The sequence below is a fragment of the Ananas comosus genome, linkage group 3 (genome assembly GCF_001540865.1).
Source record: "Ananas comosus cultivar F153 linkage group 3, ASM154086v1, whole genome shotgun sequence".
Taxonomy (NCBI): domain Eukaryota; kingdom Viridiplantae; phylum Streptophyta; class Magnoliopsida; order Poales; family Bromeliaceae; genus Ananas; species Ananas comosus.
This window is the reverse complement of record NC_033623.1, coordinates 1,823,497-1,837,398: the sequence shown is the minus strand read 5'-3', so window position 1 is coordinate 1,837,398 and position 13,902 is coordinate 1,823,497. Positions and strand designations below refer to the sequence as shown.

General features: G+C 34.7%; 2 protein-coding genes across 2 annotated transcripts; one reads left to right on the top strand and one right to left on the bottom strand.

Annotated features, from left to right (window-relative positions):
• Window positions 703-2,566, top strand: LOC109707251 (expansin-A1-like). The gene is made up of 3 exons (XM_020228396.1): window positions 703-893; window positions 986-1,307; window positions 1,833-2,566. The coding sequence occupies exons 1-3, from the start codon at window positions 752-754 to the stop codon at window positions 2,140-2,142; spliced, it is 774 nt and encodes a 257-aa protein (XP_020083985.1). The 5' UTR covers window positions 703-751; the 3' UTR covers window positions 2,143-2,566.
• LOC109708149 (probable aquaporin PIP2-6) lies at window positions 10,738-12,537 on the bottom strand. Its single transcript, XM_020229772.1, has 3 exons — window positions 12,210-12,537; window positions 11,389-11,529; window positions 10,738-11,200 (listed from the first exon to the last, which is right to left on the bottom strand). Exons 1-3 carry the CDS (start codon window positions 12,513-12,515, stop codon window positions 11,081-11,083), a joined length of 567 nt encoding a protein of 188 aa, XP_020085361.1. The 5' UTR covers window positions 12,516-12,537; the 3' UTR covers window positions 10,738-11,080.

The following is a 13,902-nucleotide window of genomic DNA, read 5'->3' as shown; positions in this document are numbered from 1 at the left end:
TTTTTTTTTAAGTCCTCGAACATTTTAAGTTCAATATTTGAGTTACTAAACTCGGAAGTGTTTTACTTTAATTCTTATTCGGGTTTAATGTCGGAATAAAAATGATTACTTACGCCCCTTAAGTTGTAGCATTTTCTATATTTTTCTGACGAATTTACGAAGTACAGATACACAGATAAAATAATTATAGTTTATAATTCTTTTTCGACTAAGTGGGTGTTTGCTTTCTCCAAGTATCGCCAAAAACTACTTTCTGAAAAATAAAAAGTTTTCCAAAAAGTATTCTTTTCGTATTTTTCATTTTTCGCTGAAATTTTTTTTCGAAACAAAATGGACAAAAAATACTTTCCCACTCAGAACCAAAGAACCCCTAAGATTAGGTATAAAGTAAAACAAGTTTGAGATTTTGAAGTTTCAAATGCCGGATTTAAAAGTTTGAGGACCAAAATAAACTCGACTAAAAGTTCAGGGACTAGCCATGCGATTTACCCAGTTAAAAAATAAAATAAAATAAAATACGTGTGTAAGCGTCACAGGCCCGCAATTTATGGGATGCTTAATTGTTTGCATGTACAATCATTAATTAATCATCATCATGTGATTTGATCTTTGATCCCATGTATCTCGTGGGTCTTATCTCTTCTCTCTCCTCCTACTTATACCCTATAAATTCTCACCACTCCTCACCTCTAATAATTAGCTTCTACATTCATCTTTCTCTCTCTCTCTCTCTTTGTCTCTCTACATTGAGATGGGGATTAGCACATTTTTTGTAGCATTTGTCATGTGTTTAATGTGCTTAAGTGGTACCAGAGTCGATGGTTTCGCGTCTTCGGGTTGGAACAGAGCTACCGCAACGTTCTATGGCGGGAGCGACGCCTCCGGAACTATGGGTAGACCCGCTGATCGATCTTAATGTTGTGGTTATGAGTGTTTTGAGTAAGGAGCTGAGTTTCAGCGGATCGTTTTCATATATATTTTGTAGGTGGAGCTTGTGGCTACGGTAACTTGTACTCGACCGGGTACGGGACCGACACTGCGGCTCTAAGCACGGCTCTGTTTAATGACGGGGCGTCGTGCGGGCAGTGCTACATGATCACGTGCGACTACCAATCAGACTCCCAGTGGTGCTTAAAGGGGGCGTCGGTGATGATCACCGCAACGAACTTTTGCCCGCCGAACTACGCCCTCCCAAATGACGACGGCGGTTGGTGCAACCCGCCTCGCCAGCACTTTGACATGGCTCAGCCTGCATGGGAAAAGATCGGCATCTACCGCGGGGGTATCGTACCTGTGTTGTATCAAAGGTGAAGTTCTTATTTTCCTCACTCTCAATTTACACTTCTAGTAGTTTTTTTATAAGCTATTTTTTGGGTAACAAGATGCATTGAGGAGCATAAACTAGTTGTACTACACTAGATTAATTGTGTGATTATTTTCTAATTAAGTAAGCTGAGGTTATCGTTACATTTTTAAGCCGATTGCGGGTACTAAATCGAAATTCTATTGATCGATTACCTATTTGTGTCCTTGTAATCCCACATCAGAAAATATTCAACAAATTTTTATAAAAGACCAAATGAAATGTTTTTTTTTTTAAAAAAATAGATAGTATGCTACCCACTTTGCTTATTTCTTTCAGAAATAAACTTAGCTGAAAATGTGAATCAATTATGATTCAAATTTGAGATCTCAGATACTAACCATCAAGCTGTTTATCACTTGCACCAGCGACGGTCAGTAAGACCAAACGAAATGTTAGTTACCCTTTTAGGTGGCTTATTTATTAATATTGTTAAGAAAGATCTAATCGGGACTTGACAAACACGCAGGGTTCCATGTGCGAAGCAAGGGGGAGTGAGATTCACAATCAATGGGCTAAACTACTTTGAGCTCGTGCTCATATCGAACGTCGGCGGAAGTGGAGCGATCCAATCGGTGTCCATCAAGGGCTCGAACACTGGATGGATGACGATGTCGCGAAACTGGGGAGTCAACTGGCAATCCAATGCGTACCTGAACGGTCAATCCATCTCCTTCAGTGTGACCACTGACGACGGCCAAACCCTAGAGTTCCCGGACATAGCCCCGTCGGATTGGAGCTTTGGGCAAACCTTTACAAGCTCTTTGCAGTTCTCCTAGTAAAGAAAACAAGACTCTCCAGAGTTAGAATAGTGCTATTAATGGAGTCAAATTTATTATTTACAGATAGATTCATTCGACTAGATTCAATGAATCTAATCCAAGCATAGTAAAGTTATTTTATAATAATACTAGCGTGAAAGTTGGGCTAAGTTTCCAGAATTTAGGATGGCTGAGGCGTGCTTTCGCTTTTTTTGGCTAAAGTTGCCCGCCAATCTATTTATGAAACACCCATTTTAGCAGGTGATAGATTTATACATTTATGAAAAAAGAACTTTTCCTGAGTTATAAATTACTAAATTCAGGAACAAGTTGCTGGTGTTGTCAATTTCATCTTCATCTCAGATTATGTAATATTTTTCCTAACTATGTATCGCCGGTTTCGATCTTACCACATGTAATGAGTCATTGGTATGAGTAATAATATGATTTTGTTGGGTTATTTCTTTTTTTTGGATTCATAGACGCGCGGAATCATAATTTTGAATCAAAGGTAACAAAAGCTAACCCAAATGTTGAACTTACCAAAATCCAAGCAATGCGAAGCCCGAACAAACTAAAACTCGAACGAACCCGAAATGCGAACAAAACCTAGAATGTCAAACCCGAAAAGGCCCGAAACCTAAGAGAACAATCGAGAATTTTGAAAAATACAGAACTAAATTGCAACATTCGGAGACGCTTGAACAAAATTTCAGAGTACTTATAAATGAACCTGAATGCAAAATGTTCGAGAGAAATAGTACTATAGATGTGCAGCTTAAATGCGCGAACATTATTGAATATACATCAAATGATCTGAATCTTATCGAAAACCAAAATGATCAAAAATCAGAAACTGAGAAAACCCGAAACCAATCGGAATCCGAAGCCCAAGATGACATGTACTTGACTGGTTGGAAACCGAAATGATATTCAAAATAACTAGAAATCCAAAGTGATCCGATCCAAAACCGACCCGACCCGACCCGACCCGACCCACCCTATTGGGACCTTCAGCCTCTTGTTAACAGGGCCAAAAGGCCCAATAATCTGATTTATGGAAATCATATGTTGTAAGCATATCCTGCTCAACGACAATAAAGTAATTTTATGTTGAAATGGTGCCAAACAAAAAAAATTGTATCATCACTTTTTGAAGGATATTCATTTCCAGCCATTCATTTTTTTGTTCACTTGATGGACAAGAGAACAATATCGAAAATGTGTGAAATTTGATTTCCAGATAGTTTAAATAGTTTAGATCATATTTAACGGTGCCGATCATCAATTTGGAAGCTCTATCATCGAAAACAAATCGGTAGTAAACCGAGCAGTTTACTGCCAATAGTATTCTAGCAAAACTCTAAATGAGTTTGACTGGGCTACTATCGGTAGTAAACTGCTCGGTTTACTACCGATTTGTTTTTGATGATAGAGCTTTCAAATCGACGATCGGCATCGTTGAACATGATCTATACCATTTAAATTATCTAGAAATCAAATTTCATGATTTTTTGGTATCACTAACTAAACGATCAAAGGGTCACAAAATCTATAATTTTAATGGCCGATATGGTGCGTTTGCTCGTTTAACGGTATAGAAGAGCTCAAATCAACTAAATTTTTATTAAAAAATTCTTTAAACTATTTAAAATAAGATCTAGACTCTAGATTTCAAATATAAAAATTGTATCATCACTTTTTGAAGGAAATTCATTTTCAGCAATTCATTTTGTTTGTTCACTTGATGGACAAGAGAACAATATCGAAAATGTGTGAAATTTAATTTCCAGATAGTTTAAATAGTTTAGATCATGTTTAACGGTGCCGATCATCAATTTGAAAGTTCTATCATCGAAAACAAATCGGTAGTAAATCGAGCCGTTTACTACCGATAATATTCTAGCAAAACTCTATATGAGTTTGACTGGGCTACTATCGGTAGTAAACTGCTCGATTTATTACTGATTTATTTTTGATGATAGAGCTTCCAAATCGACGATCGGCACCGTTGAACATGATCTAGACCATTTAAATGTGCCAAACGCTAAACGCTAAAAAAGAAAATAGAGAATATCATCAAATAGCAAAGTATTTTTTTAGGATGTAAAGTATTTCATCAGAAAAGTTAAAATCTATAAATAAAATTTGTTAAAATATATTTAAATTAAGTATGCTATAAAATTAGAAAATAAAATTAAAATTTTAAATTTCAAAGTATTCAACTTGAAATGCTCTTTACTTTTTCTACCTATAAACCAGATCAAAATCAAAGAGTCTCAAATTTAAACTCACACTGTAAGTTCAAATCTTCAATTTCCTTATCAATGTTTTCATAGCTACATACTAGATTATCAGTGGTTTGATATTTTAAAATAAGTTATGCATAAAATTATATATAGAGAGTCCAACTGGGATACTATCGATATCACCAAGCATTTGGTGCTATCCAGTTTTTTTACTGTTAGATTTAACATTTTGATTATTTTCACCCGTTAGATTATACCATTCAACCAATAACTTACTCAACCTTAAGGGGCCCAACTCATCCTTACCATACATTTTTTTATTTAAGGGCCGAAAATCTAATAGCACGAATAACTTGGTGTTATTGATAGTATTCCAATTTAGTTCTATAATATATATATATAGAGAGAGAGAGAGAGAGAGAGAGAGAGAGAGAGAGAGAGAGAGAGAGAGAGAGAGAGAGAGAGAGAGAGAGAGAGAGAGAGCGAGAGAGCGCTATTATGCTATCGGAAGTATAAAGTGGTTGGTGCTTTAGATTTTTTAGCCTTTAGATCAACCCCATTGATCATTTATAACCATTGGATTAATATTATTAACCAATAGGGATCACTCAACCCTAGGGGGACCACTCAACCCTAAGGGGACCGCTATCATCTCAACCGTATAATTTTTAATCCAAGGGCTAAAAAATCGAAAGAACCAACTACTTTATGCTTCTGATAGCATAGTAGCTCTACACTATATATATATATAATTTTTTTACTGCAGTAAAATCCAACCCTAGATCTTGTGTGGCCCAACCCACCTACCCAATGTGCCAAGTGTCTACCCAACCATTATCCAACTATGGAAACTTAACTTCACAAGACCTACAAAGGCCAAAGTAGGTGTAGTGTTGTGGTACCCTTGTTTATATTTTTTTTAGAAAAAGGAAAAAGAAAAAAGAGCCATAAAACTATTCATAGTGAGACAGTGACAATCCCTTTGCATGGTCACCAAGGCCATGTGAAGAGACACATGGAGGCATCTAACATGGTCCCATGCATAAATTAGGTAACATATGTGTGGACACCCCCTAGCTAAGCTATATTGAAATGTCCCCTAAATTTGATTTTTTTAATAAATAAAAATAAAATAATTCTTTAACTTACATAAGTTTTATAATTGTAGCAGTCTAGTCCATTAATAGTAGTCTAAAATGTTGTGGTTAAATATTGATGGACTGTTTGTTATAAAAATGATGTAAAAATATTATAATTAATAATACGATAATAATTAAAATATTATATTCAAGATCTAATCAGTTCTTAGAATATTTAGTTTTAAATTATATATCTAAACATAATTTCTTTTCCAAAGCTAAGAAGAACTTAAAATGGCCCTCTCAACTTTTTTTTTTACATTTTTTTCCTTAAAATTGAGTGATATGAGTCAAAAGAAGGTAAAAATTCAATCAAATTATTAGTAATTTTATCAAATTTAATAACTTATGTTACTTGTTAGCAAATAAAGCTAAACCACTTGATGATTATTACCCAACATAAATATTGTTCAATAAAAATTAATAGAATCTCAATTAATTCAAATGAGCAATAATTGAGGGGAATTGATATTTGCCCAAATAAATTATAATTCTATCAGAGCAAATATATCATATATATGTAGTCATAATTTAAACAATTTTACTATGGTAACAATGAAAGTTATTTTGATTATATCAAGGTAAAAATGTATAGAACTTATTTGAACTGTTACTCATCTTGATCTCACTGTCTAATACTTAAGAGCAACTTCTTAAATTACAAAATGACAAAGTGAACATATGTTTAACCAAAAGGGCATATTGAAGTTTAACTTTTTTGTTTTTTTAAAAGCAATGCTGTTTATACATTCAAAATTGGGTTGTAAATCTTACACCTAATTAGATTCATCTTCCTGAGTTTTTTTTTTTTTTTTTGCTCCTCAGCACTGCTGGACGCTCCAAATTGAAGTTTAAATCTTGCTCTCTTATTCAAGAGCCTCTATTGAGCTTTTCTATCATCAAATTGTTTTTTAAATACTAAAAATTCAAAAGATTTATAATTAGATTCTTGACACTAACCATCAATCTTAAAAGCTCGAACTGTTAGACATACATAATTAATCATTTAAAACGTATAGATACAGCACATACGCGATTGTGATCTGACCTAATCAGCCTCATATCAGTTCGAACATGACTCGGTCCAATTTCACGTCTTGCCATTTCGAACGTTATTCGACCCAACTTGCTGCCACGGTAGGATGTTAGTCCTTTTAAGCCAACAAAACCCTCTTGTTTGGATATGCCACCAAGCATTTTTCTTTTTTAGTAGCCAATTCGAGAGTACGTCTTCTTTACTTTCGAAAGTATAGAGACTTCCGTACTCGTAAGTTGTTTTTGATAATAGGACATTCGATTCGACCATCGGCTTTTTTAGATATAATTTACGTTATTAGAATTATTTAGAAACCAAATTTCATAATTTTTCAATATCATTTACTAAGTGATCATAGGATCTAAAAAATAAATATTTTAATGGCCAATGTGATACGTTTGTAAATTCAAGGTGTAGAACAATTCAAATTGCATGAAACTTTAATCACATCAAGAGCAAGATCAATATTTTCGATTCAAAATTTGAGTCTTTTATCACTGTTTTTTTGTGAGATTTTTATTTACAATCGTTCATTTTGAGAGTACTCGTTCACTAGGTAAACGAAGTCAACAAATTATAAAATTTGGTTTCTAAATAGCTTTAATAGCATAAATCATATCTAACGGAACTGATCGTCTAATTTGATGTCTCATCATTGAAAACAACTTACAAATACGGAGGCCTCTATACATTCGAAAGCGTAGGAGCTTAGCTCGTCAACTGGATATGATTATTCCAAAAACTCCACATATGGACGAGTTGTAAAATTTACACTCCAAAATAATGTATAATAATAATAATAATAGTGTTTTTTCTTTTTTAAAAAATAATATCCGACATATTCTAAAAAATTTAAAAAATATCTAATAATATACTTATCAATTTCAGAGTGAATTTAAAATCTTTAAACTGTAGTTATGAATAAATAGGCAAAAGTATTTTTTGTATTTTTTTTAAAAAAGAAAAAACTTCAAATACCACTCCTGTAATTTCACCCTTTCTTAGTTTAGTACCATATGGTTTAAAGTATATCAATTTAGTATTCTGTGGTTTTATTTTTATTTTTTTATTATCGATTTCACTAATTTTTTTTGTTAAATCAGTGATAAAGTTAAAACTAAAGAATATTAAAGTTAATATTTGATAAACCTAGATAAGATATCTGGAGTGTTTTTATATATAATTTAACAAAATATTAATAAAAAAATTGACGAAAAGATAAAAATAAAATTAAAAAATACTAATTTAATATATTTTAAATTACAAAATATTAAAGTAAGAATGTGTGAAACAATATGAATGGTATGTAAAGTTGAACAAAAAAAATCTGGGTTACACAGCTTATATTAATATATAAGAAAATCTAGAAGACCGTGCCCTGGGAAGTCTCCTCACTCCTTTCCAGGCCTGATTCCACCACCACCACTGCTGCCAAGAAAAGCAAAAAAAAAGAAAGCGAAGCCCCGCCTGCCCTGCTTTTCCGCACAGCGGGCCACAGTTTGCTGCCAGCGGACCCATCGCTTCCCCTCACGACTGCAGCACTTTTGGATTTTGGATTTTGAATTTTTTTTAAAAAAAATTAAAAATTAGTAATTGGCTTAGCCATGCCTAGTCCACCACCTCAGCCACCAATAACCCAGCAATCTCCCTTCATCTCATCACTTTCCAAAGCCCTCATTGGACCAGAAAGCAGTCGTCTCTGATTTGAGTCGCAGCAGCAGCGGCATCTGGGGATGCAAATGGATTCGGGTTGGCGAAGCTTCTGCTTCCATCGAGACAGTTCCAAGTATGTTTTGATCCGCTAAGAAAAAATGAAGCAGGTAGTAATTAAAAGACCAGTCAAAAATCTACTTCTGTCCTGATCCGATCTGTCTCTAGTAGAACGATAAGTGAGAGAAAATTCAACTCGTTCTGAATCTATCTTGACCGACTAAGAAAATAGCAGGAGAGGCTCGGATTCGTATTGTTTGCATCTTTTTTTTGAGAGAGATAGGTAGCACGCTAGCTGCTTCATTTATTTCATTTAGAAATAAACTTAGCTAGAAATATGAATCAACTAGAATTCGAACTTGAGACCTCGGCTACCTGTTTGCATCCTTAGTTGTATTATTTTATATTAAATCTGACTTTTGAGCGATATGGTATTTGATAAAGTCTTAAACTTTTTCTTCCCATGAGTATTACGTTGTGAGATTTTATGATATACGTTTTTGTCCATTATTCTCGTATGTTATTTTATTCTCTCTTTAGTGGGATGCACGTAGTATAATTCACATTATATCTACCATATATATATATGACCAAAAAGAATATATTACATCGTTCTTTTCGGTAATGCATTATAAAAAGTAATATAATATAAAAATTCTATTTTGATTACTGCTTCTGCTAAACTGTAGAGACTCTATATATGAAAGTCGTATAAAAGTCACAGATATATAAGAAGCTATTTCATAAAAGAAAACTAATTTGATCTCGTTAAAAAAAACAAAAAAGAGCTTAATATGAAACTTTGATTTTGCTTCTAAACAAAGCATCAAAGAGATAGGTTTTAGGGTGCGTTTGGTTCGCATTATGAAAGATTACTAGGAATAAAAGATATCCGAGAACCTTATTCCTATTCATCCTAGTACTAAGAATGTGGGATTCCTGTGTTTGGTTCGCACGGTAATATTAATTAGCCATGTTATTTAATATTACAAAAAATATACAATTTATTTATTTATTTATTTAATTAATTTTAGATAATGTTACAAAAAATTTCAACATATTTTTAGAAAAAATGAAGAGAGTATAAGTTTGAGAGAGAGAGCATAATTAAAAAAATAGAAAGAAAAATATAGTCGAAATTAGAGGGAGTGAGAGAGTTGAAATTTTAGAAAGAGAGAGAGAGAGAGAAAGCTTAGTTTAGAGAGAGAAAAAAATTGAATTTTAGAGAGAAAAATAAATTTAGAGAGAGATATAAGGTTAGAGTGTAAAGAAAAATAATATCAATTAGCCGGCGGGTAGGAAGAAAGAAAGAGATAAACATATTATGATTACCCAATCCATTAATATGAGGATACCCACTCTTCCTCAAGGGAAGAGATTAGTACTTTGGGGTGAATCTTATTTCCAAGTGAATTCAATATTACCAGCTAGATTACTTAGCGCTTAGCCAAACACCGTCATATTTTTATTTCTCATTGATTACTAGAAATCTTAAAAGATAGCGCGAACCAAACGCACCTTATATAATATTTTTGTTTTCTAAAAGCGGAATCCATCACTAACTTACGTAAGTTGTATAAACTCTAGCTGCCAATCAAGATATTCGTGGTTCACAATGCGCACTTATAATTAAAAGGCTAGTAGTATATTCATAGCAACTTTTACGGCTTGGACCACACGAGCACTAAACTTCACCTCCTTTAAAAAAAATAGAAAAAAAAATTTATTTTAAAATTATATGAATAAAGAATTGATTGCTGTGATGGTCCACCCTTGTTGACATGTGGCCAAATCCAGGCAAGAGCTTCTTCCCCCACACAACCACCACCACACCACCACCACCACCTACACCCCTACCCTTCCATCAGCTCACATGCATTGTCTCTTCCTCCACAGTTTCCCTTTTCTGCTGCAGGAATCAGGAAGAAAGATGCCAAACACAACCCTTCTAAAACCTTCTCCACTCTTCTAGTGAATTCTGATGCGAAACAGTCAATATAGCCTTGGTAAAGCTCACACAATTATTATTTATACATATTATTATTATATGATAATTAAAGTTAATCACTTTTTGGACTGAAGGAGTGGGAGGCAAAAAAAAAAAAAACAAAGTTGCTTAAGGAGAATAAAGCAAAAGATTAGTGGCTGATCTTAAAGTTCTCAACATTTATTGAACCAATCCATCCTCATGATTGCACCAACAATAGCTATACTTTTTTTTTTTCCTTTTTTCTTTTTGACTGCGCGGAATAAAAATTAATTATGCTAAAAATATATGATACGACTCAAATTTAAAACTTTTTAAAATTTTTTGCTCTGATATCATGTTAAATTATATAAATAACCATTTCATTACTCTAAAAAATAAGATGATAAAAAATAATATTTTTATATATTACTTCACCACTAGCTACCATTGAAGCTTAGACATAAGATGAGGAAGATAGTGAGGGTTAATTATGATTGAGAGAGACCAAACTTGAGATAGACCAAACTTGAAAGGAACAAATAAGACACTGGTGTTCATAAATTAAATTACACATCCACAAGAGAGGCATTTAGAGACATAACATGTGAAAGAAAAACCAAAGTTCAGGAGAAAGACCCAAAAAAAAAAAAGAAAAAAAAAGAAAAAAAAAAGGAAACCCTCTCTTCTCTCCCTCACCCACTCAAACATTACACACAAACCAAGCAAAGAGAAAGAGAAAGAGCTGAGCCCATGCTAAACAAACAAACCCCCTCCCCCCCATTTTGCCTAACCCACCACCCACTACTACCGCTTCAGAATCGGAATCGGAATCGAAATAAAAATTAAAACGCGCTTAGTTGGTGGGGTTGCTCCTGAAGCTCCCCAGAGCTTTAATGGCGGCCGCGCGGAGGATGTACTGGTGATACGCAGCCGCGGCGAGCGCTCCGACGAAGGGCCCCACCCAGAAGATCCACTGCACAACCACACCCAGCGAAATGTTAAGACTATTTCTGAATTGTTATCTACAATGCTCATCTTTCGAATATATTGAATTTTCACATTCGTCACATACATATAATACCGCCGCTTTTGGACAACATGGTATCAGAGCTAGCACGACCAAAAAAAAAAAAGGTTAGGAAATGAAGAGAGTGATGATACCTGGTCATCCCAGGCCTTTTTCTGGTTGTAGATAACTGCAGCCCCCAAGCTCCTAGCCGGGTTAATGCCGGTGCCGGTGATCGGAATCGTGGCGAGGTGCACCATGAACACCGCGAACCCGATCGGAAGCGGCGCCAACACCTACAAAAATATAAAATATTTAATTACTATTTTCCGACAACTTCCACTTTTAAACACAAACGGTTCGCATTCATACTTCAGAGACAAACGATTATTTCATATGACATCAAATTAAGAGGTAGACTCCTAATTTTATTTAATTTTTTTTTCTTCTCCTCTTTTTTTTTTTTTTTACTCTTATTTATGAGTGTGGATCATAAGCGCTAACTATTTGTCTAAAAAATACGCGCCGATAAAAAGGACGTATTCATTACACTTAAAAGTTTAGCCACAGCATTTGTAGTCTTCGATTTGATTCAACTCATCTAAATATTGGGTTTATTTTTTAGCCTCTTACTGTTAGGTCTCTTATGAACCGCACCTTAACTCAACTTATTAAGTTCACCTAATTCAACTTATTATTCTCCTGAGCCTATTATTATGGAAAAGCATGTTAAACCTATTTTAACCTAATTATAATAAATAGCCAGCAAAGAGAGGCACCGTATGACTTTCCAAATTTTAATTAGTCATATATATACTAAACCTCTAAACCTGATAATAGTATTATATATATACGGTATAATAAAATTAAATCTCTAAACCTGGTAATAGTATTTTAGGCGGTGGCTGAATTTAGGAGCTTAAGAAAGTTAAGCATGATAGGATCAGAATAGTTTTAGCGAGCGGTGAAGACGTACGGGGACGTGGGAGTCGCGGGCGCTGCGCTTGGGGTCGGTGGCGGAGAAGACGGTGTAGACGAGGACGAAGGTTCCGATGATCTCGGCGCCGAGGGCGGTGCCCCTGGAGTATCCGGAGGCGACCTCGTTGGCGCCGCCGCCGAGGCTGTTGTAGGGGTGCTTCATGATGCCCTTCACGATGCCGACGCCGCAGATCGCTCCCAGGCACTGCGCCACTATGTACAGCACCGCCCGCACCAGCGACACTTTTCTCGCCAGAAACAGCCCGAACGTCACCGCCGGATTTATATGCCCCCCTGCATGCATGCGTGCATATGTAAAATATTCTTCCAAAAATATTGAAAAATGTAAATTTTTTTTAAAAAATTTAAATTTAGATAACACTGTAAAATTTAAAAGTAAAATTAAAAATTTTTTAACATGCTACTCGCCTCGCGGCGCTCGACTAGAAATGTGAAATAATTAAGTTTCGAATTTAAAATCTCAAAATCAAATGGTTACCAACCATTGTTCCNTCGCAGCGTATGCAGCAAGAAATATCTGTAGAGTTGCGTGAACCTGGTCTTCCATCATGGATCGGTGCCACTACAAATCAACACTGGAGAACAAAGCATATGAATTTTTTTTTTTTTTTAAAGATAGTTATTGGTTCGCACGAACACATATTATTCCTGTGTTTGGAGACTTATCATATTATGTCTTAGCGGTGTTAAAATATATATTATATAAGCTAAGCAGTGGTGATCACATATATAAATAGTTGAATATTTTGTACAATATTTAAAAATATTATTTTCCTTCTGAGAATAGAGAGTTTGCTTTTTATTTTTTTATTTTTTTAGAGCTTTTTATTTAAAAAAATGAGGAGTTAGTCAATTCTGAAACCTCACCTAATCTTATACTATAATTTTATTGGACCAAATATATCAAAAATTGTAGTTCTTATAAATCATTTAATTTTTTTTAGTTAAAATGATGCCTGTATCATAGGTTTTAAAAACTTTTATTGGATAAAGTAATAGACCAGCGTATACCAAAATTTCTTTCAACTCCACCGGTCCATGGATTTCATGGTGTATGTTCAGTGTACAACGCGCATATTGAGCAGTTCATTTAGGGGCCCAAGAAGAGTCATTTGTGTCTTTTGGGCCTTTTGGACCGGGAATTTAATTCGGTGCATTTGTACTAATGTATCTTAACCAAACTGAAGGCCCAAGAAGAGCAGAGGCTGCAAAATTGCAGGCCCTTTTGGGCATCGATAAAGTTTCGGGTCTTCTATGGACTAAAAAAGTACATTATGGGCCCAAGCGAACACGGCAGGTTTTGTGCTCCGCCGCCGACTTCTAGCGAAGCCTGCGTTGTGCCAGTCACTTTAAGATGAATTGAACACGGCAGCGTGTGTCTCTCGGCTCCGACTTTCAACGGTACTTCGAATCTTTGGCTTCCTCTAATATTCCCCGTTCTTTCTCATTATAAAAATAGTAGATTTTTCATCTTTCTTTTCGTTTCTTTTCTTTTCTTTCTGGGTACTACTTGGTACTGAGCACGGAGGAGCGTGGGGAGGGAGGGGGGGTTTTTATGGATAAGGAATGGGGTGGAAATTAGGAAGAAAGGGAGCTGTCTTTAATTAAAAAAAAGAAAAAGAAAAAGCTGAAATAATAATATTCTTGTGAATTAATTGTTTTTTATTTTG